The sequence below is a fragment of the Rhinolophus hipposideros genome (assembly GCF_964194185.1).
Source record: "Rhinolophus hipposideros genome assembly, chromosome: 9".
Taxonomy (NCBI): Eukaryota; Metazoa; Chordata; class Mammalia; order Chiroptera; family Rhinolophidae; genus Rhinolophus; species Rhinolophus hipposideros.
In genome coordinates this window covers 44,011,867-44,038,384 of record NC_138055.1, presented here as the reverse complement: position 1 = coordinate 44,038,384, position 26,518 = coordinate 44,011,867, and the positions used below count along the sequence as shown (strand labels likewise).

The 26,518-nt window shown below is 35.2% G+C and overlaps 1 protein-coding gene across 3 annotated transcripts in view; it reads right to left on the bottom strand.

The window, feature by feature from the left end:
- LRRK2 (leucine rich repeat kinase 2) overlaps positions 1 to 25,446 on the bottom strand; it is a 124,647-nt gene extending 99,201 nt beyond the window's left edge. For all 3 annotated transcript variants that reach the window (XM_081061475.1, XM_081061474.1, XM_081061476.1), the window contains exons 1-11: positions 24,718 to 25,446; positions 24,379 to 24,464; positions 19,820 to 19,929; positions 17,788 to 17,876; positions 14,790 to 14,924; positions 12,292 to 12,426; positions 9,718 to 9,849; positions 4,787 to 4,906; positions 4,189 to 4,331; positions 4,014 to 4,093; positions 2,428 to 2,534 (exon numbers count right to left, since the gene is read on the bottom strand). In XM_081061475.1, the coding sequence (XP_080917601.1) occupies positions 2,428 to 2,534; positions 4,014 to 4,093; positions 4,189 to 4,331; positions 4,787 to 4,906; positions 9,718 to 9,849; positions 12,292 to 12,426; positions 14,790 to 14,924; positions 17,788 to 17,876; positions 19,820 to 19,929; positions 24,379 to 24,464; positions 24,718 to 24,871 (1,291 nt within the window). In that variant the 5' untranslated portion in view covers positions 24,872 to 25,446. The remainder of the gene's footprint in view (positions 1 to 2,427; positions 2,535 to 4,013; positions 4,094 to 4,188; positions 4,332 to 4,786; positions 4,907 to 9,717; positions 9,850 to 12,291; positions 12,427 to 14,789; positions 14,925 to 17,787; positions 17,877 to 19,819; positions 19,930 to 24,378; positions 24,465 to 24,717) is intronic.
- Positions 25,447 to 26,518: the final 1,072 nt, after the last annotated feature.

Here is a 26,518-nt window from a genome sequence, read left to right as displayed (position 1 = left end):
CACTTTAATGGTAAATTATCTGCTTAAAAATCCAATAATAATATGCAACTTCCTTTGCAACAGTCACCTTCTTTCATGGCTGCCTAGTCACAATTTCATCTCTTCTGACCCCTAACATATACCCTCCAAAAATTTGCTTCAAGTTTTTTTCTTTGCTACCTGACAGATCATACATTTTTATTTCGTCTTATTATCTATCCTCCCCACTAGAGTTGAAGCTCAATGAGCCTGAAATTTGTTTAACTAATGTATCCCAAGCATCTAAGGCATTGTGTAGTACACAGCAGGAGCTAAATAAATATTAACTGAATAATTAATTAAGTGAAAAAATGTCACAGAAGATGTTTGAGCCTTTGCCTTGGGACCACCATGGCAGAACCCAATTCTTCTGGCTGCTGATCCAATCATTTTTCTAAAAAAACATATTCAACCCTGCACACCCAATGTTCTCAAGTGTCTTACAACAAGAAGTTGTCCACAGAAGTTGCTGAACAAGTTGCTCAATTTCCTAATACTCGCCTTAAGGCAGAACTCCAAGTATAATATGAAGGTATCTGAGGACAGTTCACCTGTCAGGTAGCCAAGAACAAAGTAGTAAGGAACCATGTGGGGACAGAGCCTCGGAGTGCAGTTTCCAGGCTCTCAACCTCACGTGGAAAGGTGCTGGCTCAGGTAGTAAATGGCCATCAACTGTGATCGGATGGTCATCAACTGTGATTGGATGGCCATCAGCTGTGACTAGTTGGCCATCAGCTGTAACCAGTGAGCCATTGGCCACTAATATAACTGCCGTGGCTACGCTAGCAGAAAATGGGGGCTAGCAAGAAGATGGTGGCTGGCAAGCGTGGATTGCAGTTAGGATGGCAGGTTGCGGACAGTGTGGATCCTGCTTCCTGTGTCTCCAACCCAGCTGCCAGCAAGACTATAGTGATATGACTCCCCTACCTATGGCTCCGTGGGTGTTCCTTTTTGGCCTCACCATGTCCTGCGTTCTTATGTGGGGAGTGAGAGCTGAGACCCCCGCCTGTCACCCCGCATGACAAACCAGAAAGAGCAGAGAACTGATTATGAATAAAGAAATCGGGGTTAGCTCCACATGTAACTAATACTCAGACACTGTAATATGCAGCAGCCCAAATCTCACAAAATCATAGTTGTTTTGTTGGCATATCAAAGACGATTTCCAGGTAATTAAAAATTAGAGTACCAACACAATGTCATTTATACATGGTAAAGGCAAGTGTCCTCCCTTAAGTGTCCCACACTAAAGCAATCAAGTCTGGTCCTCATTTTCAGGAGTGAGATCCCTATCCAGCCTCTGCACAGGAGAAGACAGGAGATTCAAGTAGAGCAATTCCCTTTCTTACCACTCCTGCCCTGATTCATTATCTCCGAGGGCAACCCCGGTCTGTATCTCATGGCTCCTGCCAATCCAATGTTTTTATTAAAATGCCATGTGAGAGGTGGAGTGAGAAAGGAATAAAAGGAAGAAGAAATGCTTTTCCTCTGGATTTGACTTAAATAAGAGCATAAAGAAACATACATGAGGTGGTTTTTTTATTCCTTTCATTGCACCCAGGTTCTCTACTAAAGGCTACTGTTAACACTGGTCTCTATTGATGTTTCCAGTATTTTTCTCTCCTTTTCTCACTCCAAAAGTATCTTACAAGAGCTTCCAAGTCCTAATGCCCTTATAATAAGTTTTCTCCCAAGACTTTCTGGCAGTATTTCCTGTTTATGAGCCTGGATTCTGAACAGCCTGATTCTCAATTTTAAACCTCAAGAGTCCTTCCAAAAGCGTTACAGCCATTTTTCTCTCCTTAATAATGCAAATCTATAAGACTTATAAAGGACAATTTTCACACACAAAAATAAACAATTTTATCAGATGTTAAAATGGCAAATAGCTCTCTACCCACTGCATTTCTACATAGTTTTCCTAAGAAAATAATAGGAACATTGTATAAAGGAAAATGGGGAAAAGTGACAATTTGGTGTTTATTGCAGTTTCCAAAAAAAAAAAAATCCCACTGGACACAAGCTAAAATTCCATCAAAAAGAAATTGGTTCATAAAATAGAATATAGGCATATATTGGAAAACTACACACCCATTAAAAATGACAATTTTTAATTTCCATTTATCAACACAAAAATGTAAAATTTGTTTATAAGAGTATGATATGATCCAATTTCTGCAAAAAAAGTAGAAATGTATTGTATATGTCATATGAGTACATACATACATACATAGAAGTCCAGAAAAAAACATCAAAAATGTTTATTTTCTTTATCATTTTATCTGTATATCAACACATATATGTCAAATATATATACATATTTAAAGTTTTACAATGTTTTGCTTTTATAATTTAAAAACTGCAAAATGTATTTTCCCCTCTTGTTAAAAAATAGGGTGCACTGCTTACCGTTTTGTTCTAACAGAGTCGACAATGCATTCGCAGATGCCTGGAAGACTTCTTTTGATGAAGAATGCATCAGCATGGAAAGCATCACTTCCCTATGAGCTGGGAACCTTTCACAAATTCAACCACAACATTAATAGTAATCTTTTTTAACAGTTATCTTGAATATTCACTTATTATTATCTAATCTCTCTAACAACAAATAAGGACATAAAACATTTTATTCCTCCACAGACAAGAGGGAATTATAGTTAAACAGGTTTATATTTAAAAGTTGGAACACAATGCAATACACCGATGATATATTATAGAATTTTACACTTGAAACCTATGTAATTTTATTAATCAATGTCAGCCCAACAAATTTAATTTTTTAAAAAGTTTTAAGAAGTTAGATTCAAATCCATTGAATACTAATAAGTTAGTATTTCTCTGTTTCTTCAAAGTCGATAAGCAGGAGGGGAAAAAATGACAACAAATCTTAAAGAGGTGATAAGAGTAAAAATATACAGTAAGAAAAAGATAATAGAAGCAAGAAAGGAAAAATAAAAAAATTGTAAAGAAGCAGCATGAGTTTTTAAAATGTAGAGCATAAATATATTATCTTTTAATAATGTATTTATTTTAAAGACTCCTATGGATATTAAGGAATCAGTATGCTATGAACTGAAATTTATAATTGCAACATCAACCTTCCTTAACCTAACCTCTTATAAAGAGTGTTCAAAGTGAACCAGGATGCTGGTTTAACATACAGTTTTCAAAAGAATTACTGTTTCCTTTCAAAAATGGAGATGCTTAATTAAACAGCATATGTGTCATTAGTTCCCTTTTGATTGGCAGTGGATCACTACACAAACAGGCTTAGTCAGGATTTGAGATGCAGAAAATTATTAAGTTTCTAAGATTAAGTCATTCAACTTTTAAAATCTGGAGATTACAGAGAGCAAACAGCACAAATGTAAGCAGTTGCCATAAAACATGGCTCGTGGTCCGGACACAAATCTCATATACACAGAACTCCTATTTACAGTTTGTGTGTTTGGGAGAGAGGGCTGGTCTTGTGATGATTGAATGGCCCTCTTATAGAAAGCCTTCTGAAGATCTGACAGCCACAAATAATGCTCTCAAGAGAAAGCAGGTCAACACTGCAACATAAATTGGGGAACCACTGCAGGAGGCTTCTAAGCACATTTAATTCCTGATATTGACAACCTGCTGGCTAGTCACTGCAGCAGAAAAGGTCACAGATGGCTCTGCAATTTCTATAACCTGAGATTAATTAATGTCATTTTTAAATGATCAGCCAGTACTCTGAAAGGTTCTTTCTTGATGATTCATAATTTACTGGGTGACTCTTGATTCCAAATGTCTCAGTAACAACTCTCAAACACACCACCTTTTACTAACTAAAGAAAGCAGTAGGATCAAAATATTATACATCCATTCCTATTTTGTGGCAAGACTTAAAACATAAATGCCTGTGTCTAAAATATTTCTTATAACGAAAGTTGTAGTTATGGTATTTTATATGAATTGATTAAAATATAACTGAAATTTTTTATATTATAAAAATGAATACAACTAACTGGTCATCTTCATCTCCAATCTTCTCATGTAAACTGTTCTGATACATAAGGAGGTTGTTTAGGGCCCAGCATGCAGCCTCCTGGATTAGGGGAGGAGAAAAAGAAACCTGTCAATACATAAATCATTGAACAAACATAATTTAGAATAATTATAAGATTTATGAAAGAGTCGAACCTGCACTTGCTTGTTCTTTCTATGCCATGTTAATGCTTTGTAACAGGCTTCTAGCCAAAACAATTTATCTTCTTCCTCATCATCATCATTCTCCCGATTCTCATTCTTTTCCTCTAAGTCTTGATTTAAGAAAATGGTCTCAGCTTGAAAAAATATAAATATATATCACTTACTTACAGTTTGAATGACCACTTCGAAGTCCACACTTTGAAATATTATCAATAGTGAGGTGTTCTTTAGTAGCGGCCTTAGTTAAGGATAAACATCTTTTTAACATATTACACGGATCCTAATATTGCTATCCCATTTTGATCAATGGTCAAAGGAGGAAAAAAGGTACCCAACAAAACTAACAGGCTACAGGAATATTAGTTGAGAAGATTAGCTGCCCAACAACAAAGCCAAATCAAGGATGTATTTACTGTTCTATGAGCTGGGAAATATTAATTCCCTTGAAAGTATCCTTTGAAAAATGAATTACATTAGAACAGAAGAGACATTTACTGTGTCCTTCTCTACATATGATGTTCTTGTTATAATGTGAACAGTAAAGATTAAATCCATCTGTAAGAATTTCCTTTTTAGTAAAGTTACTTACTGAGGAGCGCTAAACAGCTGAGCGCTGCGATCTGCAATGCTGCATTCTCTGAATACCGCTGCACAGCTGTCACCACAAACTCATGAACCTCGTTTAACACCAGGATATTAAAAAAATTACCTAAAAGTCAAGTGAGATAGCCTCATGAAAATTAAATTACCTTCAATTACATAACTAACAGTATGTAAATCAATAAAGTTGAGTAGTGATGAATATTTTAATGACATTAAAACAAATATTTACATTCATTAAAAGAGCTTATTATGATTGCATAAAGTTTTGAAAATTTATTTCATGAAGTTATTCAATTATCTTACTTAGATAATGGAAATGACTAGGCAAAAAATAATGATATGTTGGGTTATATTAACTTTGTGTTCTTTGACTCCCTCTCATATCATCATAGTATAAACCAATGATCTGTTATACATGGCATTATAATATTAATGTACAAAATAGCTTTATTTCCTGCCTTCTAGAAGATGGAAGAAAAACATAATCCTCTCTTGTCATTAAATGTTTTCACTGAAATATCCTTCTTTCACTTAAAGGAATACTGCTGAGAAAAACCATTGGCACACTTATCATTATATGATCTTGTCTATGAAAATCTTAGAAGAGAAATTAGCAAATATTTGACCAACTCTAATGCATCGTTGTTTAAAAAAATTTATTGGGATGACATTGGTTAGTAAAATTACAATCATTCTTCTTAGAATCAACGCTATCATCCAAAAATTGAAATCTTTATGAGGAAATAATTTGCTAATTATATTCCAGAAATATGTGCCTCCTTTCATTTAGTTTATTTGTAAATCACTAACAGTTGCCAGGTTTCCTTCTAGAAGAATCAAACTCCTATTTAGCTATAAGTGTAATTAAATAATCCCTGAGACACAAAGCTAGAAATGAAAAAGGTCCTATATCATGAAAAGCTTAAGGCCCACACTAAATATTAATTAATGGCTTCAAAATCAAAGGCAGTTTAATGAGGCATAGTTCTTCTTTAACTACATCTTTGTGTGTTCTTGCTTCTTCCACATTCACCCACTAAGCAGACAAATTCCCTAGTCTTTAGTGATCTCTAGTCTTTGAGAATCATTTCAAAAAAATGTTACCAGAGGTTAAGGGGGTGGAGGAAGGGAAGAAGAGGGTAAACAGGGGCAAATATATGGTGATGGAAACAGAACTGACTCTGGGTGGAGAACACACCATTCAATATATAGGTGATGTATTATAGAATTGTACACTTTAAACCTATATAATTTTGCTAATGTCATCCCAATAATTTTTTTTAAAAGATGATCTTCTACTTTCACCAATTTATTTAAACTTGGGTTGTCCCTTTCACCTTCTTTTTCCTACTATTATTCCCATGCCACTACCAACAGCTGCTCTACCACTGACCACTGTATGACTCTGGACAAATACCAGGAATGCTGACCTTACCTCATTTTCAGACAATTTACATGAAAATACGTAGTAAGGCCTTTAAATGCATTAAAACCACAAGTAAATTACATAGTCTAACAAAATACTAAATATTTATCTACTGACTTTGAGTTTTTATTTTAATTATGAGGAGGAAGTAAAAAGTTTTATCCAGCTTCTTTCGATACAGTCACAGGAACAATAAATTCTCTAGAAACTGAATGGAACAAATAATAATCTGTTAAGAGATAAATAAGAGAAAAAATGTATCCTTATTAGAAGATCAATTTGACAACTTGTTATTTTCAAAAATTACAGACCAATTCAGAACTCATAAGAATAATTTGTCTGATTTGGTTTATTTAATTTCTTTAAGATTTTTACTAAAATACAGCTAACATGCAATATTATACTAGCTTCAGATGTACATCACAGTTATTCATATCCATATACCTAAAGAAGTGATCATCATAATAAGTCCAGCAACCATCTGATACTGTACCACGCTAACACAATATTATTGACTAAATTTCCAGTCAATAATATAACATTCCCAAGATTTGTTTTATACTTGGAAATTTGAACCTCTTATTCCCTTTTACCTTTTCTCCCCCTTTATTTATTTTTTTTCAATTACAGTTGATATTCAATATTATTTTATATTAATTTCATGTCTATAGCATAGTGGTTAGATGTTTATATAATTTAAGAAATGATCCTCTGGCTAGTCCCCACCTGGCACTATACATAGTTATAACCATATCATTGACTATATTCCCTATGGTTTACTTTACATCCCTATGACCATTTTGTACCTAACAAATTTTATTTCTTAATCCCTTCACCTTTTCCACCCAACCTCCTCCTATCTATCACCCCAATAAATCTAGTTCTTTAGATTCCATATATAAGTGAAATCATATGACATTTGTATTTCTCTGTCTGACTTAGTGCACTCAGTACAATATGCTCCAGGTCCATCCATGTTGTTGCAGATGGCAAGAACCCATTTCCTTCCATGGCTGAGCAATATTCCATTGTATATATGTACCACTTTCTCTTTATCTAGTCATCCATCGACAGACACCCAGGCTGTCTCCACATCTTGGCCATTGTAAACAAAGCTTCAATGAACGTATGGATATACACATCCCCTCAAAGTAGCACTTTGGGTTTCTTTGGATAAATACCCAGAAGTAAGATTACTGGGTCATTCTTTGTCTCTTGTTATAGCCTTTGTTTTAAGGTCTATTTTGTCTGATGTAAGTATTGCTACCCCAGCTTTTTTTGTTTTCATTTTCATGAAATATCTTTTTTCCATCACTTTACTTTCAGTCTGTGTATATCTTTGGATCTGAAGTGAGTCTCTTATAGGCAAAATATGTAAAGGTCTTGTTTTCTTATCCACTCAGCCACCCTATGTCTTTTGATTGGAACATTTAATCCATTTACATTGAAAGTAATTATTAATAAATATGTAGTTATTAACATTTTATTATTCATATTTTTGGTCTTTTTTTTTCTGTCTTAAATAAATCCCTCTGACATTCCTTGTAACACTGATCCAGTGCTGATGAACTCCTTTAGCTTTTTCTTGTCTAGGAAGCTCTTTATTTGTCCTTCTATTCTAAATGATAGCTTTGCTGAGTAGACGAATCTTGGTTGTAGGTCCACGCTTTTTATCACTTTAAATATTTCCCGCCAATCCCTTCTGGCCTGCAAAGTTTCATTGAGAAATCAGCTGATAGCCTTAATAAATTTCAATAGTACAATGACAAGCACGCTTAGTGTGCCATTATAGAACTATTTGGTAATCAAGTACTATTTCCGTACGCACAATAATAAAACCCCTTCTTCCTCTGATTCATTTAAAGGGATTAAGGTGAACTCACATTTTTAATACATTAAGTTATGCAAGTTATAACTTGACTGTGGTAAATTGTAGAACATGAAATTGAGAATTGTTAGTGCGCTGTTCAATTAGCTAGATTTAAGCAATCAATGTTTGTATATGATGATGGAGGAGAACTGACTCTAGGTGGTGAACACACAATATGATATATAGATGATGTTACAGAATTGTACACCTGAATACTATGTAACTTTACTAACAATTGTCACCTCAATAAAATTTAATTGAAAAAAGAAATCAATGTTTGAATTGTTAAAACATTTTCAGATATAACCAAGCTAGCACAATGATATTCTTCCTCATGAAACTATAATGAATAAAAATCGTACTTGATAAAAGAGAGAAACTATTAAATGACTATCGCATTTTAGAAGAAATGCTTTTATTTAGGGATACAAAATGTGGGTTCTCAGGCTGATTTCACTCCTTACTGACTACATGATCTTGGCTAAAACAGACATACTTCCTGAAATAGGTCCTCATCTGCAAGTATGGAGATATGATAATAGGGTCTTAATATTTGAACATTTCGCGCCCGTCAGAGTTTCCAAAGTAGTTTCATATGTATTAAAATAAGAACTGTGAGCTGAAAGAAAATAGACAAGCCAAAGTAGCCTTGTGGGAAAATAGGGACCCATGATCAACAGACTAGCCTTGGACTCTCCAAGGTAGTGTAGCTCAAACAGAGTCTCCCACATTCACCTTGGACCTTAAAAAGATTCTGAAGTGCTTCCAGGTCAGTCCTGTGCCCTGTGAAATCAGGTATTTCACAAAGGAGAAAGAACTAATAGCATATTTATGAATCTTATAAACATAATGTTAATTCTTTTTTAATTGCTGAAGACAACATTCAGCATAATTCCAGTTTTATTAAGCAAAAGCAAGCCGACATTAAAACCTTTGTTTAGGGAGATATGCAAATGTAGTACAAGTATATGTAGAAAGCAAAAAAATTATCAACACAAAATTCCAGATAGTGTTAACCTCTGTAGAGGAAGCAGGAGAAAGAAGTAGGCCAGAGTAACTTTACCAGCACTGGTAATGTACTAATACTTAAGTTGGGTGGGGAGTTCTTTTGCACTGTGCTTCATGTTTTCTACATGTTATGCTTATTCTTTTGTATGTATCAATTATTTACATAATTTAAATACAACACTAACAATAAGACTTCTCTTACATTACACACATCTACCTAGGGTGCCAAAAAAATGTACACGTGTTAAAAGATGTTATCTATGTATTACTTTTCGACGTTAAATTGAATTACGGTAGTAATTCAATGTGCATTATGATGTTTACTCAAAAGATGGCATTAATCAAATGAATGCTAGCGTCATTCATTGTATTGTAATTTTAATAGTTTTTCCCTTTCTTAAAATGTATATACTTTTTTTTTGTCACCCTCTATTTTTGCCACTGCTTTTAAAATTCCATCTAGCATAGCAGAACAGTTTATTATTTTACCATATTTCCATCCAATGTACGTATGTCAATATGTTACTTATCCAACAACATAGAACATACGTATGCTCTATATACATACATCATATAGACTGTGATAATAAATTAACCAAGAATTATCACTCACCTAATGTAAGCCTATGGAGCAAGCAGCAACTCACTTCTTGAATTTTTTCGTTGAGAGGGAATGCTTTCATGGCTTCTACCACAATATTATAACACCTGACATTGCCACTCATGAGGACTTCAACATTGCTGCCTAAATTTAAAGAAATGATAATTATCAATAAGGTAATAATTTCCCTTTGAAATATGCATACAAAGACATTTTATGTAGATTGCAAATATATGGCAGCATAATGGCTACATTTCCAAATTTAAGTATCATGTTCTGTGAAATAGCTGTACAAAATACTATGATGTTCATTGCTACTATAATAGGATTAAGTACTCGTTTACAGCATTAAGGGAAAGTTGCTTTATTCCTGTTTCTTGGCTTAAAAACTTAAAATACATGGTAAATTGTGAGTGCTTTTCTGTAAGTCTCAAGATATAATATCTTGGCCATAAATTTTCAAATAAATGAATTAGGGGACTCTTTCCTAATGAGTCACTACTCCATTGGATAATGGCTTTTAATTGTTCATTTTCCTCAAACCAACAGAAGGAAAAGAAAGATTATGTCACATAACTAAACAACTAAAATAAGTTATAATCTATCTCCTGTCCATTCTGAAAGGGCTGCAGAAGAGCAGCCAGTGTGCAAGGCAACAAAATCAAGCTTCCTGAAATCTCCGAGACAGATGGAGAAAAGAATGGGGGCTAAAGGAAGGAAAGGTATAATACTAAAGTATGTGACTAAGGGATAAACATTGGTAAGCCAGAAAGGAAGAAAAAATCCACTGGGAAAGGAAATCAATGCATACAGAACGAGTGTATGAACCTACGTGGACAAAACTAATTTATATGTCTGAATGATATGTTGATTATTATTAAAACAAACAAACAAAAGAGGTGTTTACAAAACATTTTTCTTTATTTTTCAGCATATCCAAACTAACCAACTTTTTCCCCAAAAATATATTTGAATGCTTAGATTGTACTGAAAAAACATTAAATATAAAAAAAAAATGTTACAATGAAAGGAAATGTCCTCCTAAAAAATTTTCTGCTTTTACTCAAAAGAGATGACACGATTTTCTCTAAGACTCAAAGGTAAATGTCTTTCAATTAGAATCAGTGTTTAAACATTGATTTTTTTTTTTTTTTGCAACTTTCTTTGACCTTTACATTATGAACAACGCATGTTCACTGGAGTTATGCCAGTTGTGGGTGGCAAACAATGAATTTCAAAAACAACCAGCCTAAAATAAATAAATAAATGTATAAATATAGCCAAGGAAAAGTAAAATGAAGAATATATTCAGTCTGCTGACAGTGAATGACTCAAGAGAAATCTAAGGTATGTCTATTCTCTATTATTGTTCAGCCCTATGCACTTCCAACTGTTTAATTTCCTATAGATAAGAAAACAATGGATTTTATAACCATCACAAAGAGAGGGCTTTCTTTCACAAGGGGATTGGGTTTTCACTGAAGTCTCACATCTACAGATTTCCATGTCTGAAACTATATATGCATATTATATATAATATAAAGGAAATACACATTATGTAATAATACTGTCAGTGCTTTTATAACACTTATTACCTAGCAGGGACTATTCAGCATTTTCCACATTATTTAACCCAATTAATCCTCACAATTTCACATGTGTGAAGATGAAAATATTACTAGATAAATGCATGTGTATATCTTGTACAACCCACCGAGGCAATAATGGAATACAAAATGCTCATGAATACTTACAAAAGTAATTGAATCTAAAGCATTATTTTAGCTCATTAGCAATCACTGGTTGCATACACAGCATATTAATTTCCCTTATTTGTACTTTTTTGTGATAAAAGTAGATAGATTTCAAAACATTAAGAAAATGCTAAACAAGAATCACCATGAAGTTTAATCTCCTTGCTCCTTCAAGATCTGGTTATGCCTCCAGTCTCATTCACTGACTGTTATCAAGCCTTCCCCCCACCTCTATTAGATGACACAAAAGCAGAGACTCAGGGCTGGATGTGCGCATGTGCACACACACATGCACACACACACATTCATAAACACAGTTTACAGAGCTACTTTTATCTTCTTAAATGTACTATGCTCTCTCTTGCTCCAAGATGTTTACACTTAAGACGCCCCCGGCCTGGGACACTTTGCCCTGTACTTCCCTTCCCTTCACAACTCCCTACACACAAAACTCTTCTCATCCTTCAAGTCTCTGCTAAGAGATCTTGCCTCACTCCATGTTTGTTCTCCTAAGCCTAGGTACTTCAGCCAACATTTGCCTTGCACTACCCTGTAGTCACCTATGTACTTAACTGTATCTCCCACATTACTAGGGACTCTGAAAAGGCAAGAAAAGTGTTTATATTTTCTGCTACTGTTCCCCAGCACCAAGCCCAGAGCCAGCTGCAGTATAGTATCAACCAATAAAAATTCACTAAATGAGTAAATAAATGAATGGGCTTAGCACCCACAACTTTCTAAATAATAAAAATATTTTAAAAACACACTCAGGAAAAAGACATATTGTAATTTTTCAGATACAAAACTGAAATCATGTATATATGCTACTTACAAGGAATTGCCAGGGAATGTAAACAGTGCAGTACATAAAGCACAAGTTCCTCTTCATCTTTAAATTCTTTTAATGCACTTAGCAATACCATATAATCTTTATTCTCAACAAATTCAGTCAGTTGCTCCTCTGAAACTGAAAAATGAGAGACAAAATACTGACAAAGCTTAAAGATGATATGAAAGTTTAAGTACTCAAAAATACAATATTCACGATAATAGTTTGAAACATGGTAAATACAATAGATGTAAATTTTTAAATATATATCAGCAAAAAGCCCTTCCTAAGAGTTTTAGAAAGGGAAAAGGAGCTATCGAATTTAATTTTGTTTGACCTGTATTAGTTAGTCCATGTTTTGAAATGTAAAAGTGTTAGTAACCAAACAGTTCTCAGAAAAACAAAATTATTTACAATTTCATTTGGGGGATTCTAGAGAAAACTGACCAATGACTAATAAAAATGGCACACTGGAAGTGAACATATCACATACTTAGAAAGGAATGGTTTATGGTACCCTGTTAAGCACAGCTCAGCTACATCTATCAGTTCAAACGGAATGAACTTCAGCAAATGACAACTAATTAGACTTTGAAATACTGTCTGAAGGTCTTGATTTCATCAGAGATCAAAACATTCATCATTAATTTTCACCATTAAAGTCTCTTGATCAAGCCAATGAGTTCCATTTGGAGTATTTTTATTGGGTGGGAACTACAAAGCATGTATAAAAATCTGGTTTATCTAGTCTTAGAATAGGTAGATAAAAATGTTAGAAAATCTAGCACTTCATGATCAACATTACTTTTTTGTTTTTCAACTTGATACCAATAGTCCATAAATATCATGTGAAATTGGTTAGGTTCTTCTAATAAACGAGGCGTATCATGGAACTTTCTCATTTTATGGAGCAGTTTCTGTCCTATACTTTCAAACTTTGGAAATTAACTTTCTAGGTGCCACTCAGTCCTGGAAAACTTGATACTCCTGGAAAATTCAGCAATTTTTCTACTCTACATTTTCAATCCTAATACTGTCAGCACTGATGATCTTTCTAGTGAATAAGATTTCAACGTTCCCTGGTGTTTCTCCACATGTCAGGGATCGGTCTCACAATGCTGGCGAAAGAGTGATGTTAGTAGCCCTTCTTCCATGAATCAGAACGTGCCCCTAAGCTGCAACACAGAAAATTACAGGCCCTGCAAAACAATAAAACCTCAAACTGTATTCTTCCCAAGTCTTATCAAAAGCTTAGTAGCATGATATAACATTTATAGAAGATAGCCCAAGACATGCAGTTCTGCCATTTGTCGCATACAGTAAACTATTTTCCACCAAGCATGATCATCAGAGAGCTGGGAACCAGGCCCATGCTGTCCTGACTCGACAGAGAGTGTTTCATTGAAATATACTTTGTATTCCTTGCAAAATGTGTGCATTTTATCATCTCATCCAGAAAAACGCATGGGAGTATGTTCCCAGGTCTCTCACGAGACCCACTGCTTCTCCTGACAAATAAGTTTACTTTATCTCAGTTAAACTTGTAACTGATGTTGTTTACCTCTTTTCTTTGCCTGATAAGAAGCAAAGAGACAAATTTCTGGTCCATCCTTTGTAAATACACAGGACCCTAAGTAAGTAGTAAATGTAATCTAGCTTCATAGTATTTTCCTTTCACCCTTTTCTTCATCCATTTTTTTTTTCCCCCTCTAATGCATTATAAGTATCTATAAGCTGTTTAAAGTCCTTCTGGAATGAGATGGAATTCAATGGTATAAAGTGATCTATCCCATTCCTGGAGGTAGAAACAAGTGGTAAACTGATAGAGGTACAGAGCCCACATAAATTATTCTTATCCTAAACCCCCAGCACTCATAAGGATGCAAAAGGTGCTCTCAAAATATGATGACCAATTGAACTGCAATGGTAGTAAACAGCAGTGTGCCCTCAGGCAGTTTGCTCATTTCCCTTCTAATCCATTTCCTCATCAAGCCAGTGGAAGGACTAAAGGTTCCAACCAACTCTAAAATTACATGATAATCTCTGTTATCAATCTCAGTGCCATGTGATAAAATACATGTTTGTCGTGTCCTTAAGGGATACTTTATAAGCCTCTTGGTTCTTTATACAGAGCCTTTAGCAATTTCTAAAATCTCTGGTGATGACTCAACATCATAAGCCCAAATTTAACCTACGCTTGGCGTCACAGTTTTATTTTTTCTTTCTTAATACCTACACATCCGGTTGGCAAAGTGAACCTTATGCCTTGTTAAGCAATGGAAGAAAATCACTACAACTGTACAATTTATAACCCATGAATGAAATCCATTCCACAAAAACAAGCATTATTTCTGAATTAACCCCATTACTTACCCTAACTCCCACTTCTTAATAAATAGCACAATTCTAGATACCTCTTGTTATCATAATTATATTGTTTCCCATTATAAACCCTTTTTTAATATAAACATCAAAATAAAGAATTTGACATTGTTAAATACCTCTCTCAAACAGCACATGTAAAGCTTTACATCCAAGTTTCTGGACTTCGTCATTGGCTGAAAATGTACGCATGGCATCGAAAATTAACAAGAAAATGTCACTTTCTTCATCCAGTATCAGCAAAGTGATTTTATCTATTTTGAAGAGAAAAATATGCCCCAAGTAAACAGCTGCTTTAATACTTAATGTGTTAATTTTAATATGAGGACTATGAATGGTTTGTAGACTTTTCATATTGATAAACCACTTAATTGCCCCAGATGTTATACCTATCAAGCTCTACGGTCTTTCTAAATAAGATAAATTCCCAGTATACTACACTATGTGATTCCCAATAAATACCTGTAGCCAAGACATTTTGCCCAAACCTCCTGAAACGTATTTCTTCCTGCCTCTTAGACAACACCATCGGAATATTCCATGGGCACCACAAACCTAGCCTACACCTGTTCCCTAGCTTCATCAAAGATACCATCATCCAATAGTCACCCAAAACAGAAAACACAGTCATCTTCTTTCTTCCAACCTCCCTCTCTCTTTTCATTCTTTGCTCAACCGAAGAAAACATTATCAACTCCTTCAGGTCTATCTCCTAAACATGTCATAAACTCCTTTTGAACTAGTTCCCTTCATTCCTACTGCGTTCAGTTCATTTCTCACCGGGAATGCAAACACAATTGCTTAATTGCTCTGTTTGGGCCAAATCCCTACCTGACAGTTTATCACCTGCATTATATTTCTAAAACACAAATGTGATCCTGTAAACCTCATGCTGAAATCGTCTAAGTCCTTCTCATCCTCCTCAGTCTGACAAGCAAGACCCTTCCCAAACTGACTACGTTACCTCATCAGCCCGTGTTCCTTCATACATTGCTGACTCTGCATACGCTGAACTCCATACTCAGGACTAAACATCTTCTCTGAGATCCCTTTGCACTTGTCCTAGCTGCAATGGATGCCCTTACCCTTTCCCACAGCAAACATACCCCTATCATAATTCAAGAAATAACAGCAATAGTACCAATTTTGTTAATAAAAACATTAGCTCTGGAATGGGAGTGGTGCTAGTAGTAAGTAGTAAACACTTGTATAGTACATAACATGTCAGACACAGGTTCAAGCATTTCACTCTAACACATGTAAACCCGCCACAACCCCATGAGGTAGGTTCAATCCCCATGTTAGAGATAAGAAAACAGAGGCACAGAAGGGTTAAGTGACCTAAGAGATCTTGCCCACCGTCCAACAACCAATAAGAGGCAGAGCTGGATTAAAACTTAGGCAGTTCATGTCCATGCTCTAAACTTCTACAAATGAGTTCAGTTGTTCTTTTCTCTCTTTTTTTTATGAGGGTTTTTTTCATATCTCTGTTATAGTAGTTTTCTCATTAAATTGAAATTATTTCTCTAAATAATTTATGTCTCTGCTTATGCTGTCTAATTTGGTACCCACTAATCACATGTAGCTTTTTAAACTCAAATTAAAATTAATTAAAATTAAATAAAATTAAAGGGGAGTGGAGGGTGAGAGATGAGTGTAAGGGGGATCAAATATATGGTGATGGAAGGAGAACTGACTCTGGGTGGTGAACACTCAATGGGATTTATAGATGATGTAATACAGAATTGTACACCTGAAATCTATGTAATTTTACTAAAATTGCCATCCCAATAAATTTAAAAAAATTAAAATTTAGTTTCTCACATTTCAAATTTTCAATAGCCACCACGTATGGCTATTTGCCACGATATTGAACAGTACAGATATCCAACATTTCATACAATGCAAAAAGTTACACGGGACAGTGGTGCTGGACTGTGAACTTCTAGGTTGTAGGAATTTTGCCTCATCTATCAGAGTTCTCCAGCACAACAGTAAGTGCCCAATAACTATTAAATCAACTACCCAATAAGCCAAACAATAGAAATGATTCATAAATTAACCTCTAATAAGCACCTGAAATGAACTTTAAAACACATTGAAAACTTTCCTAACAGTGTAAAATTCTGAATGTTATATGGAAGAAATTAAATTAACTAGTCTTTTCAAAACACATGTCAAATTTCCTGTCTGCATGCTACTGACATCAATATATTCCAGTATTGAGAGATTTTTTTAAATTCGTAGAACTCTGGCCATTCCTGGCCATTGCTAAATGGAGAATGAATTTAAAAACAAATAAACAAACAAAAAAACTCCTAAGGATGAGCTTAAAATAAATCAGGGTTAAGACTAGTTAGTACACCCCATTATATATTTTAATAAAAGGCTGTGGTGAAGTGATGAGTACATTCTGGCCTTTTCTATTCCTCTTCCTTCATACTCTCATCTTTCCCTTCTTTCTTTTTTTCATCTCCCTCCTACTGGGTCTTCATTGTTTAGCAGGGCCAACAAGGGCATTTACAATCTTCCAACCCACATGTCTGGCCTCTATCATGCTATCCTCCCAGGCCTCTCAACTCTGTACATGCTGTTGTTTTGACCTAAAGCATTCTCCACCACTTTGAAGGAAATATCTCCCTATCCTTCATGATTAGCCCCCGTGTAAATTGCCTTTCTATCAAGCACTCAAGAAGTAATGTTATATATATTTTTTAAACATTCTTATATCCTATCCTATGAAATATGTTATAGAAAACATATTAGAAATATAATGAAGAAACATGTAATAATGACAAGCACATGTATAGCCAACAAACTAATGGGAATGCAAAATGTGGGACTAGGTTTTGGGAGCAAAGCTGGCGCTAGAAATATAGATTTGGGAGTAGTAATACATAAGGTGATATTGAAAGCCAAGATATTGGGTAGGATTTCTGAAAGAAAAGGTGAAGAGAAAAGAGATGAGAGAAATGGAAACAGAAATAATTTTGGAAATCATCAATAATTCAAGTTGCATTATGTTTTTATACTTTTAAAAGACAATAAAACACATTAAGTGACTTAAATTTTTTTTAATTTGAGTCAACATTAAAAATATATGTGTTATTATATTACCTGAAGTTAGGAGGAGATCTAAAGCCTTCAGTCCAACTGTTGACAGGCTCATACTGGCATTATGAACTGTGAGCATTTTAATAATCAGTCTGTAATTAAAAAAAAAATCAAGATGAGTGAAATATCACACCAGACATTTGCTTTTTTAGGTACTGTTTTTTACTTACTTATATTTTTATTCATCTCTTTGTATTTCACTCCCCATATTGAAGCTTGTGTATTTTTTTCTTCCTCTGAACCTGAGCCAGGCTTATGACAATTAACAGGGAATCACTGTGAGTCGCAATAGAAAAGTTGTAACTTTTTCCTCTCAACGTTTGAATTCAATTAACTATTTTCACCCAACTCTATATCTAAAATATCATGAAGAGTAACATTCATCAATTTTTATGTGTGATATAAACTTATGAATTATACGTAACGCATAATGATGTATTAAAATATTGAGAGACATAATAAAGATGTCAGTCTGTTTATATAGATTAAAAATCCATTTGAAATTTAAATTATTGATTTATATTATTTTTAAAAGCGAAATTGGTAATATTTTATAATACACAGTGAACCTAGTATAGCAATAGCATTCTGTTAATCCAAATTCATTAAATTCGAGTTCCTAAGTTATCAAATCTAAACTATACAATCTTTAACCTATTCCTACCCAGTATTGTTTGGCTTTACATTGTTAGGAGCAGACAGAGCCTGGTGACATCCATAGGTTCAAATGTATAATAAACATTTGATGAGTAAAGAATAAATGCATGAATGAATGAGTGAATGAGTGACTGATTGAATGAATGAGTAAATGAGACTCCCTGTGTAAATGTTAATGCAACTTAATTTGAATACTTGGTTTGTACTAGAATATGACCAGATGTGTTTTCCATCACTCTCAAAGATTATAGATTCCTAATCTTTGGGGATCTTAGAAATTCTCAACCAAACCAAGAGACACATAAGATTATAATTATTAATTACAGGTATATTTTGCATTAATTCCTCATTAAATGCTATATACTTTAGAACTGACTCATAAAAGTTCAGAGATTAGTTTGGAGATGAGAATATGTATTAATTGTAAATATGCTCAAAACACACTCTTTAGATGCTAGAAACTGAAGAAAGGCAACACATACCGGTACGTATCAAAAATGGAAAAAAATATATAAGGACAGGTATGCTCATGTGAACAAACAGCTCTTATTTGTCTAAATTTGGAGCTACAGTTGATAGTAATAAACAACACAAAAGTGTAAAATTTCATTTTGCATACATTACATTTTTCACAAGTAATATGTATTTCCTTAGTAAAGAAAAGTCACATTAGGTATAAAGAACATTTAAAATTAATGACCGAATATATTTGTTAAATGTCCAGAAACAAAGTTATCCAAAAAGAATTTTCCTGTATACAGATTTTTCTTCAGAAAATTTTTTCTTAACTAATTTTGGTTAAAGAAATAATCTCATCTAAGAAGTCATTATGATATTGGTAAAATAGCTATCAAGACCTGGCTGCAGAAAAGTAATTTCTTCTTTTTTCTTCATTTTGAAAGCTGTGGTTTAAGCTCATTAAATATATATGTAAATATACGTATATCTACTTTGCAAAGACAGTATAGCATAACCTTCTAAATTTCTATTTATAGGAGTAACGTTTAGTTCCCATACTTTTTAAAAGAACTAGTGGTTTGTATCAGTTGTACAATTAAAAAGTGACAAATTCTTCTTGGTTTGAATTCATAAGTAGTCACCAAAAATCTACAATTTAACCAATTGTATAACTGTATCATTATATTAGTAATGATACCTGACATTTTACCTAAAGTGTTAGTTTTTAATTCAATTAGATAATATACTTCTGAGTTAAAAGCTCTCTATAAATGTAAATCATTGATTCGAGGAAAAATATTCTTGTATTTTGAAGTATTTTATGAGACTGGCTTGGATTACAAATATATCAAAGAAAGGGTTGGTAAATGTACAGAGCAGTATTTAATGCGGTTTGTTTTGACACATCTGTCATACTTACTGGTGAACCCCAAGGACTTCCCAATCACGTCCGATATCCTGGGGTCCTGTTAAACTTTGCATTGTATTTGGACAGATTTCTATTAATTTGCATAGAAGTGACCAACCCACCTGAAAGCAAGAAAGCCAAATATTTACATTTTTTTAAACATGCTAATGGGATATATTCAGTCAAGCACAAATCTCTTCATTCTTAATAGAACAGATGACTACATTATTTTTAAATGATTATTTTAAAACAAAATGGTATCCTAAAATGCTTACTGAGAAAAGCAAGCCATATACTTAGAATACATCTTTCTCCAAAAATCATGCAAGAAGGGCATATAAAAACATTATAACATACATCTGAACGATGAAGGAAATAGACGTGCCTACTGTCTAAATAAAAATAAATAAAATAAAACACAAAAAATAGTTTTAGAAGACATACCAAGATTATGAAGTACAAGAAAGGCTATCCTCATGCCTTAATACTATTTAAGTCATATCCACCTGAAAGAATTTCTTCTAAATATTTAGGATTTTAATTGTAGGGAAAAAAATGAAGTGGTTGGGAATGGAGGATCAGAGGAAGTTGGAGATATTTACGGCAAAGTGTAAGTTATCAGGAAAGACTTCTTCCCAGGTAATGGACTTAGAATAACTGGCAAGAGAAATAGCGTCATCATCTAAAGACAATGCTAACAGCCATTACCAGAAAAAGAAAAAGGCATTATAAGATAAAGAGGAGGTAGGATTTTTCAATGGGCCCCTCTAGATTTCTTAACAATATGTAAATATGAGCTGATAAGGTCTAGACATCATGAATGTCCCTAGGCTCTTTCACATTTCCAAATGAAACACTATCTTACTGATGCATTTTAAAGCTATCTTCATTCAGTCCATTTACAGATGACACCAACTTGAATAGTTGCTCTTTACTTCTGAAAAATATGGTTTTTAAAATACAATTATTTTAAAAATATGATATTCTTAATTCCAAACTAGAAATTAAACTCACTCTTCCTGCTACATATCCCTCTCTAAATTTAAGGAATCTTCAATTATTTTTATTATATTACAGACCTATGCCTGATATGGTCATAAAAATAAAACAGAAAAATGCATATATATATATATATATATATATATATATATATATATATATATATACCTGTAGCATCTAGCTAGAGATTAATGAAAAGGTGTTTAAATATGATGTATGATAAATACCAACATAATATGAATCCTGAGAGTGGTATTCACCATCAGCTAGAATTACTCAGAGAAGAGTATAACATAGAAAAAGTAGGACTTGAGCCAGATTTCAATTATTTCAACATTATATTTCAACATTATTTCAACATTATAAATTTGGTCATTGAAAATAGGGAAACGGAACCTTCTAAAACTGATGAGCTATGAGGAAAGTAAGGAACCAAACCGTAAGGGGACAGCTGTAGGGGAAGGGGACTACTGCTAATTAAGATTGGATGCCTCAGTGGAGTTGAGTGATGCAGAGAGTTGGATGATGAGATGAGAAATTTCCACGCATCCAATAAATACTAATGGCACAAGTTTCTTACTTGTTTACAGGAATAAATAAGGGCTATTTCACAAGACAGAAATGATTACATGCGATCTCTTTACTATATTATTTCTGGATCTTTTCTGGATTAAGCATGAATTGCTTTACTCTGTCATTACTTCCTTTTGCATACTTTCAAACTGCTTCTTAAAAAGGCAGCAATTTCTGACAGCTATTTTTCTTACGTTTAAGTAGGACATCCTCTTCCATGTAAGCTGAACAGACATTGACAATCCAGCTGTCATAGAAACTGGCTATTTTTGTGCATTCGTAAAATACATTGAGACTTTTTCCCTCCAAGTATTTAAGAAAATAACATTTGGAACAGCTTCTGGTGGGAAATAAATCATAAATCACATAGGATGCTATACTCATCTTTTTACCTGCATGGCTGCGTTTTATTTTGGTTGGTGAAGCAGCATCAGAAATTGCTTTGCAAAAAGATTGAGGCAACGTGAGTTTCTATGGTTAAACAGAATTGCTGGCAGCAAAGCAGAGGTAGCAATTGATCTATTAATCTATTCAATTAAAAGCTTATCTTTCAAAAAGAGAAGCTTCCCATCCTGCACAGTAACAATACAGTTAAATTGGTAGTTTCACTTTATTATATTATAATTAGTCTGTAAACTCAAAGATTTAATTAATGCACAATGGGATAGAGTGCAGGGGTTAAAGAAAAATTTAGTCACCTTCATTTATTTCACTCCCTTACTTCAAAGGTTGAACTGTGTGGATAAAAAGAAGTAATGTAAAATTGAAGAGCACAGAGAAATTGTCAGATGACTGGAAGGAAAAAAAAAAGTAATAGGACAGCTAGCCTAACTACCAATCTCTAAAGATTGTCATTTGTTAAGGAACATGAATAAAATATGAAAAGATCTTGAAAATAAAAATTCAGAGTCTGGACTATCATGTTAAGTGAATTCTGGAAACAAACCTTAATATTTACTTTCGAAGGATAATTACTTTAATTCCTTAAATTCATCATTACAAGCTTTTCATTTAACACTTTCAGCTAATTCTACACGTAAAGCACAAAAGGATATCTATATTAATTACATCAGTAATATGAAGAAATTTGAAGGAAAAAAATACTCTTTTAAGTGAAGTATTAAAATATCTGTTCAGCCCTTTGATAAGAGCAATGATAATTAAAATTGATAATGTCACTGTACCTAGCATAGCCACAATATTGGTACCAAACCACTGTGTTTTCATTTGCACGAAAAGCATGTGAATTCAGCAGCTAGTGGATTGTAAGACGGAAAGAAATTTTGAACGTATGTGCTGGCTCTATCAGCAGCTCTGTGATTCTAAATGAGCTACTTACTCTGAGGAAAAAATATCTAGTGACATTTCTGAGAGGGCAGTGAGATTCCAGTGAGAACGAAATGATGTAACATACATAATGCCCTAGGCAGACTAATACACATATGGTGCTGAAACGAATAATTCTATTCCGTTAAATGACTAAATCAGAAGACAACTCCTTAGTTTCTTCCATACTTTGTCTCTGGTACCCCCTGGGCAAGGCTATTGAGTGATATTCATAACTACTCCAGACAAACATGCCCAAGTTTGCACAGTTCTGAAAATGAAGAATTAGGTGGTGAGTATGTTCCAGGCTCCTCGGGTTCTCACATCTAGCACTGCCCTCTTTGGATCAAAGCCCACTCAGGGTCCAATTGTTCTGAGTGGCACCCAGCAGGGGTGACTCTACCAAGCATAGAATCCAAGGATGCTGTCAGACAAGGACTTTTGAACACCCGAGGCAAGTAAGCAGGAACGACGTAGATGGAAAGCACAGTGGACCCGCGCTAAAAAGTGACTCATATTTCATGGGCAAAATTCAGACTTTGGGTGCTAAAAAGAACAGTGTCGTTATCATGCCTCCATCTTTTCGGTTTTGTATGCCAACAACCGGAAAATCAAGTCAGATGGGAAATACTTCAGTTGGAAAAAATAAAAGTAACCATTTATCCCAGATATAAATATCCTCATATAAAACAGGCTAAGTATATGGTTCACCCAGATTAGACACAGCTGATACAGAGATAATCATAAAGGTAAAGGTAAATAGACACAGATTTAGAGATCCAAATAACTCTTACAAGTAGGTATCTGTCTAGTAGGTATTAAAACATTGGCTTTCTGACTGCACCTCAGTGGAGTTCAAAGTTCAATTATCTTTCCCTTCAGGACCTTACAGACAAATGACAAAACTGATTTCAGTTCTCTAAATCTCGAAACCTACAAAGGAAGTTAACAGGTTAGGCAGCAATGCTGTTTTGACTGTAAATCATCCTTAATTATCTTGTTAGGCCTCCTTTTTTAATATATCGAATGTATTTAGCAAATTTATGGGTTTCCTGTGGTGCAGACTCTAAGTTTCACTTCTAGATTCATTTGATATGAAAATGGTTGAAAATATCAACTTATAGGGGAATCATAAATCACTTTCTTTAGCTAATACAAGATATACTACAACTAAAGAAGGCTAGAATCTATCTTCAAATTAAAAAAAAAAACCCTAACCCTATGAACGTTTGCAAGTTACTTCATTTTATTAATTTATTATTAATTTTATTATTGTTAATTATTCCCCTTTTGCAAACTATTCACAATGGTGTCATCTCTAGGGCATGCTGTACATTGGGAAGATTCGTAGAACAATTTGAGTTAAACACTGATGAACTTAAGTAGCCAATAACAGAACTCAACTTCACTCCATTATTATTCCCCTCACCACCATCCGTATTCAGTGAATTGTATAAAGTTACTTCTTAAAGACAATTCGGGAGCACCCAGTGGACCCTTTTACACCAATTATCATTTGACAATGATTTGGCAACGCTCCCATCTTAAAATCACAGTCATTGATGTGTCAAGCCAAATCTCAGAACTAACCCAGAACTCTGGGCATATAACATTGACATAAAAATATTTCCAAAGAAAAGGGGAAATGGGCGAAATGAAAACAACTCCTTTACCTGCTGCACACTAGCGACCCTCATATACGAGTCCAAGACGAACAGCAGAGGCATGTGGATATGTTTGCCTTGAAATAACTTGGAGGCTGGAAAACAAGGGGGTGGGGGAAAAGAAGCCAAGTCACGCTTCACAGCACCCGGTAAGTATGAAACAGGGGGAGAAAGCAAACAGAAGTGAGCGCAACACCTTCCGAGAATTCTCAGCTCCTTTTTGCCCGAAGGAGTAGAGTCTGTGGCTTCCCAAGGGTCCAAGGTTGCGCCAAGTGTAGGGGAGACAGCTTGCGAAAGAGGTGGGGCGAGGGGGTGTAATAAAGGAAGAGTTTCCTTGCAAATGATTACCGTGGTCAGCGTAGGTGAACAGCAGCATGTCCTCCAGAATTTGGACCAGCGTCTCTATCTGTTTTCCTTCCTGGACATTGTTCAGCCTGACTATCAACTTCTTCAAAGTTTCTTCGTCCTCCTCGTCGCACCCCTGACAGCTGCCGCTGGCCATGATGGACCCTGCTCCCAACAGGCCGCCCCCCCGCACCCAGGCCGTCCGCTCCGGGAAGCGCGGCTCACAGCCGGCAGCCCGCGCTGCCCGCCCGCCCCATCCGCACCCACGCCCGCCTGTTTATGAGGAAGGCGGCGGCTCCCCACCGGGCGCTGTCCTGCCAGCCCCGAGCCCTCCTCCTCTGCTTCCTCTAGCCCAACCCAGGCCCCAAAATGAGCTCAGTGGCCTGACAGAGGCTCTCCAGGGCAAGGCGCTGTGCAGAACCTTGGCGGGCGGCGGGGACGCAGCTTGAGCGGGGCCTGGCCGGGGTGACCGTGACCGTGATCCCCGGGCGGGCCCAGGCAGACCGGATCCCACGCGCCGGGGCGGTCCCGGCGCTTCGAGCAAGAAGAAACTGACTCCGCGGACTCCGCGGACTCCCCAGGCCCGGAGCCCAGCCGCGGCTGGAGGAGGAGTGCAATCCACAACCCAGCCGGTCACCCGCTGCGAGCCGCCGGCCTGACCGCCCGCAGCCCCGCAGAAGGTCTGGAAACTAGGAAGAGGAAAATTGAAAGCCGCCTCCTATCTCCAGATCTAAGAATAGAAATCTGGGCGTTGGGAAAAGAGGACACCGCCCAGTTGGCCCCTTTTTGGAAAACATTCTCTTTATAGAGTTCCCCCTATGGGGAGATGAGTAATTTCCCCTCAAGGATGGAAAGAGATTTTTGTAATCAAAGTACACCTATCTAAATACTTTTCTATGGTTGTTGTGACCGTTGGTAAAGAAGGAAATAGTTTTTTTTTCTTTATTAGTTAGCTGAAGCTCTGTCGGCCAAAAGGCCACCAAAATTAACTTTTGAAAATTTGAGTTTGCACTCGGTAGGATCCTGATAATTGGGGCACAAGAGAAACACAGGGTAAATTGAAAGGAAAAGGTGAAACCAGAAAAGATGAAAGATATCAATCTACGCATTGTTCTCTTGGCATTCAAAATTACTTATGATTATGAGCATCTATAAACCTAAAGTTAAAAAAACAAAAAACAGTACCAAAGTAATGTGTTTTTCAGAAAGAGAAATCTACCAGGAAACACTGGAGACAAGGCTAAACAAAGACTATCTACTGCCTTTAGATGATTTGTGCTGGGGGTCATTTACAAAGGAGAGGACTGAACTGGAAGTTTTAATATTTCACAATTTTGAATAATTTGTTTTCAATTTGATTACCTCATCCTGAGGACAATTCTGAAATGGATAAGACAGCTACTTATCCTTCTTTTACTAACAGGGAAATTGAGATTTAGAGTTGATAAGTGAAGAGCATTATTGAACTCACCGATAGGAAGTTGAGGGCCATGACTTAAACCCAGGTAGATCTCCTAAAGCCAAGTTATAGGATCTTTGCACTTTACCATTTTAATCAAGATGAGCTAGGCTTCCTTAATACACTAGGTTAGTAAAATTGCAGATTCAAATTCAACCTGAATGTTGTGAATATGCTTTGTTGTCATAAAGACTTTTTGTCTTTTATAGACAAATGCTGAGATATTTGCAGTTGGAATGACAGAATGGTTAGGATTTGCTTCAAAGTAATCCAGTGGTGGGGAACAGTGCGAAATGGGAGGACATAGAGATGAGACAATACCAACTTTCGAATTGATGATTGTCA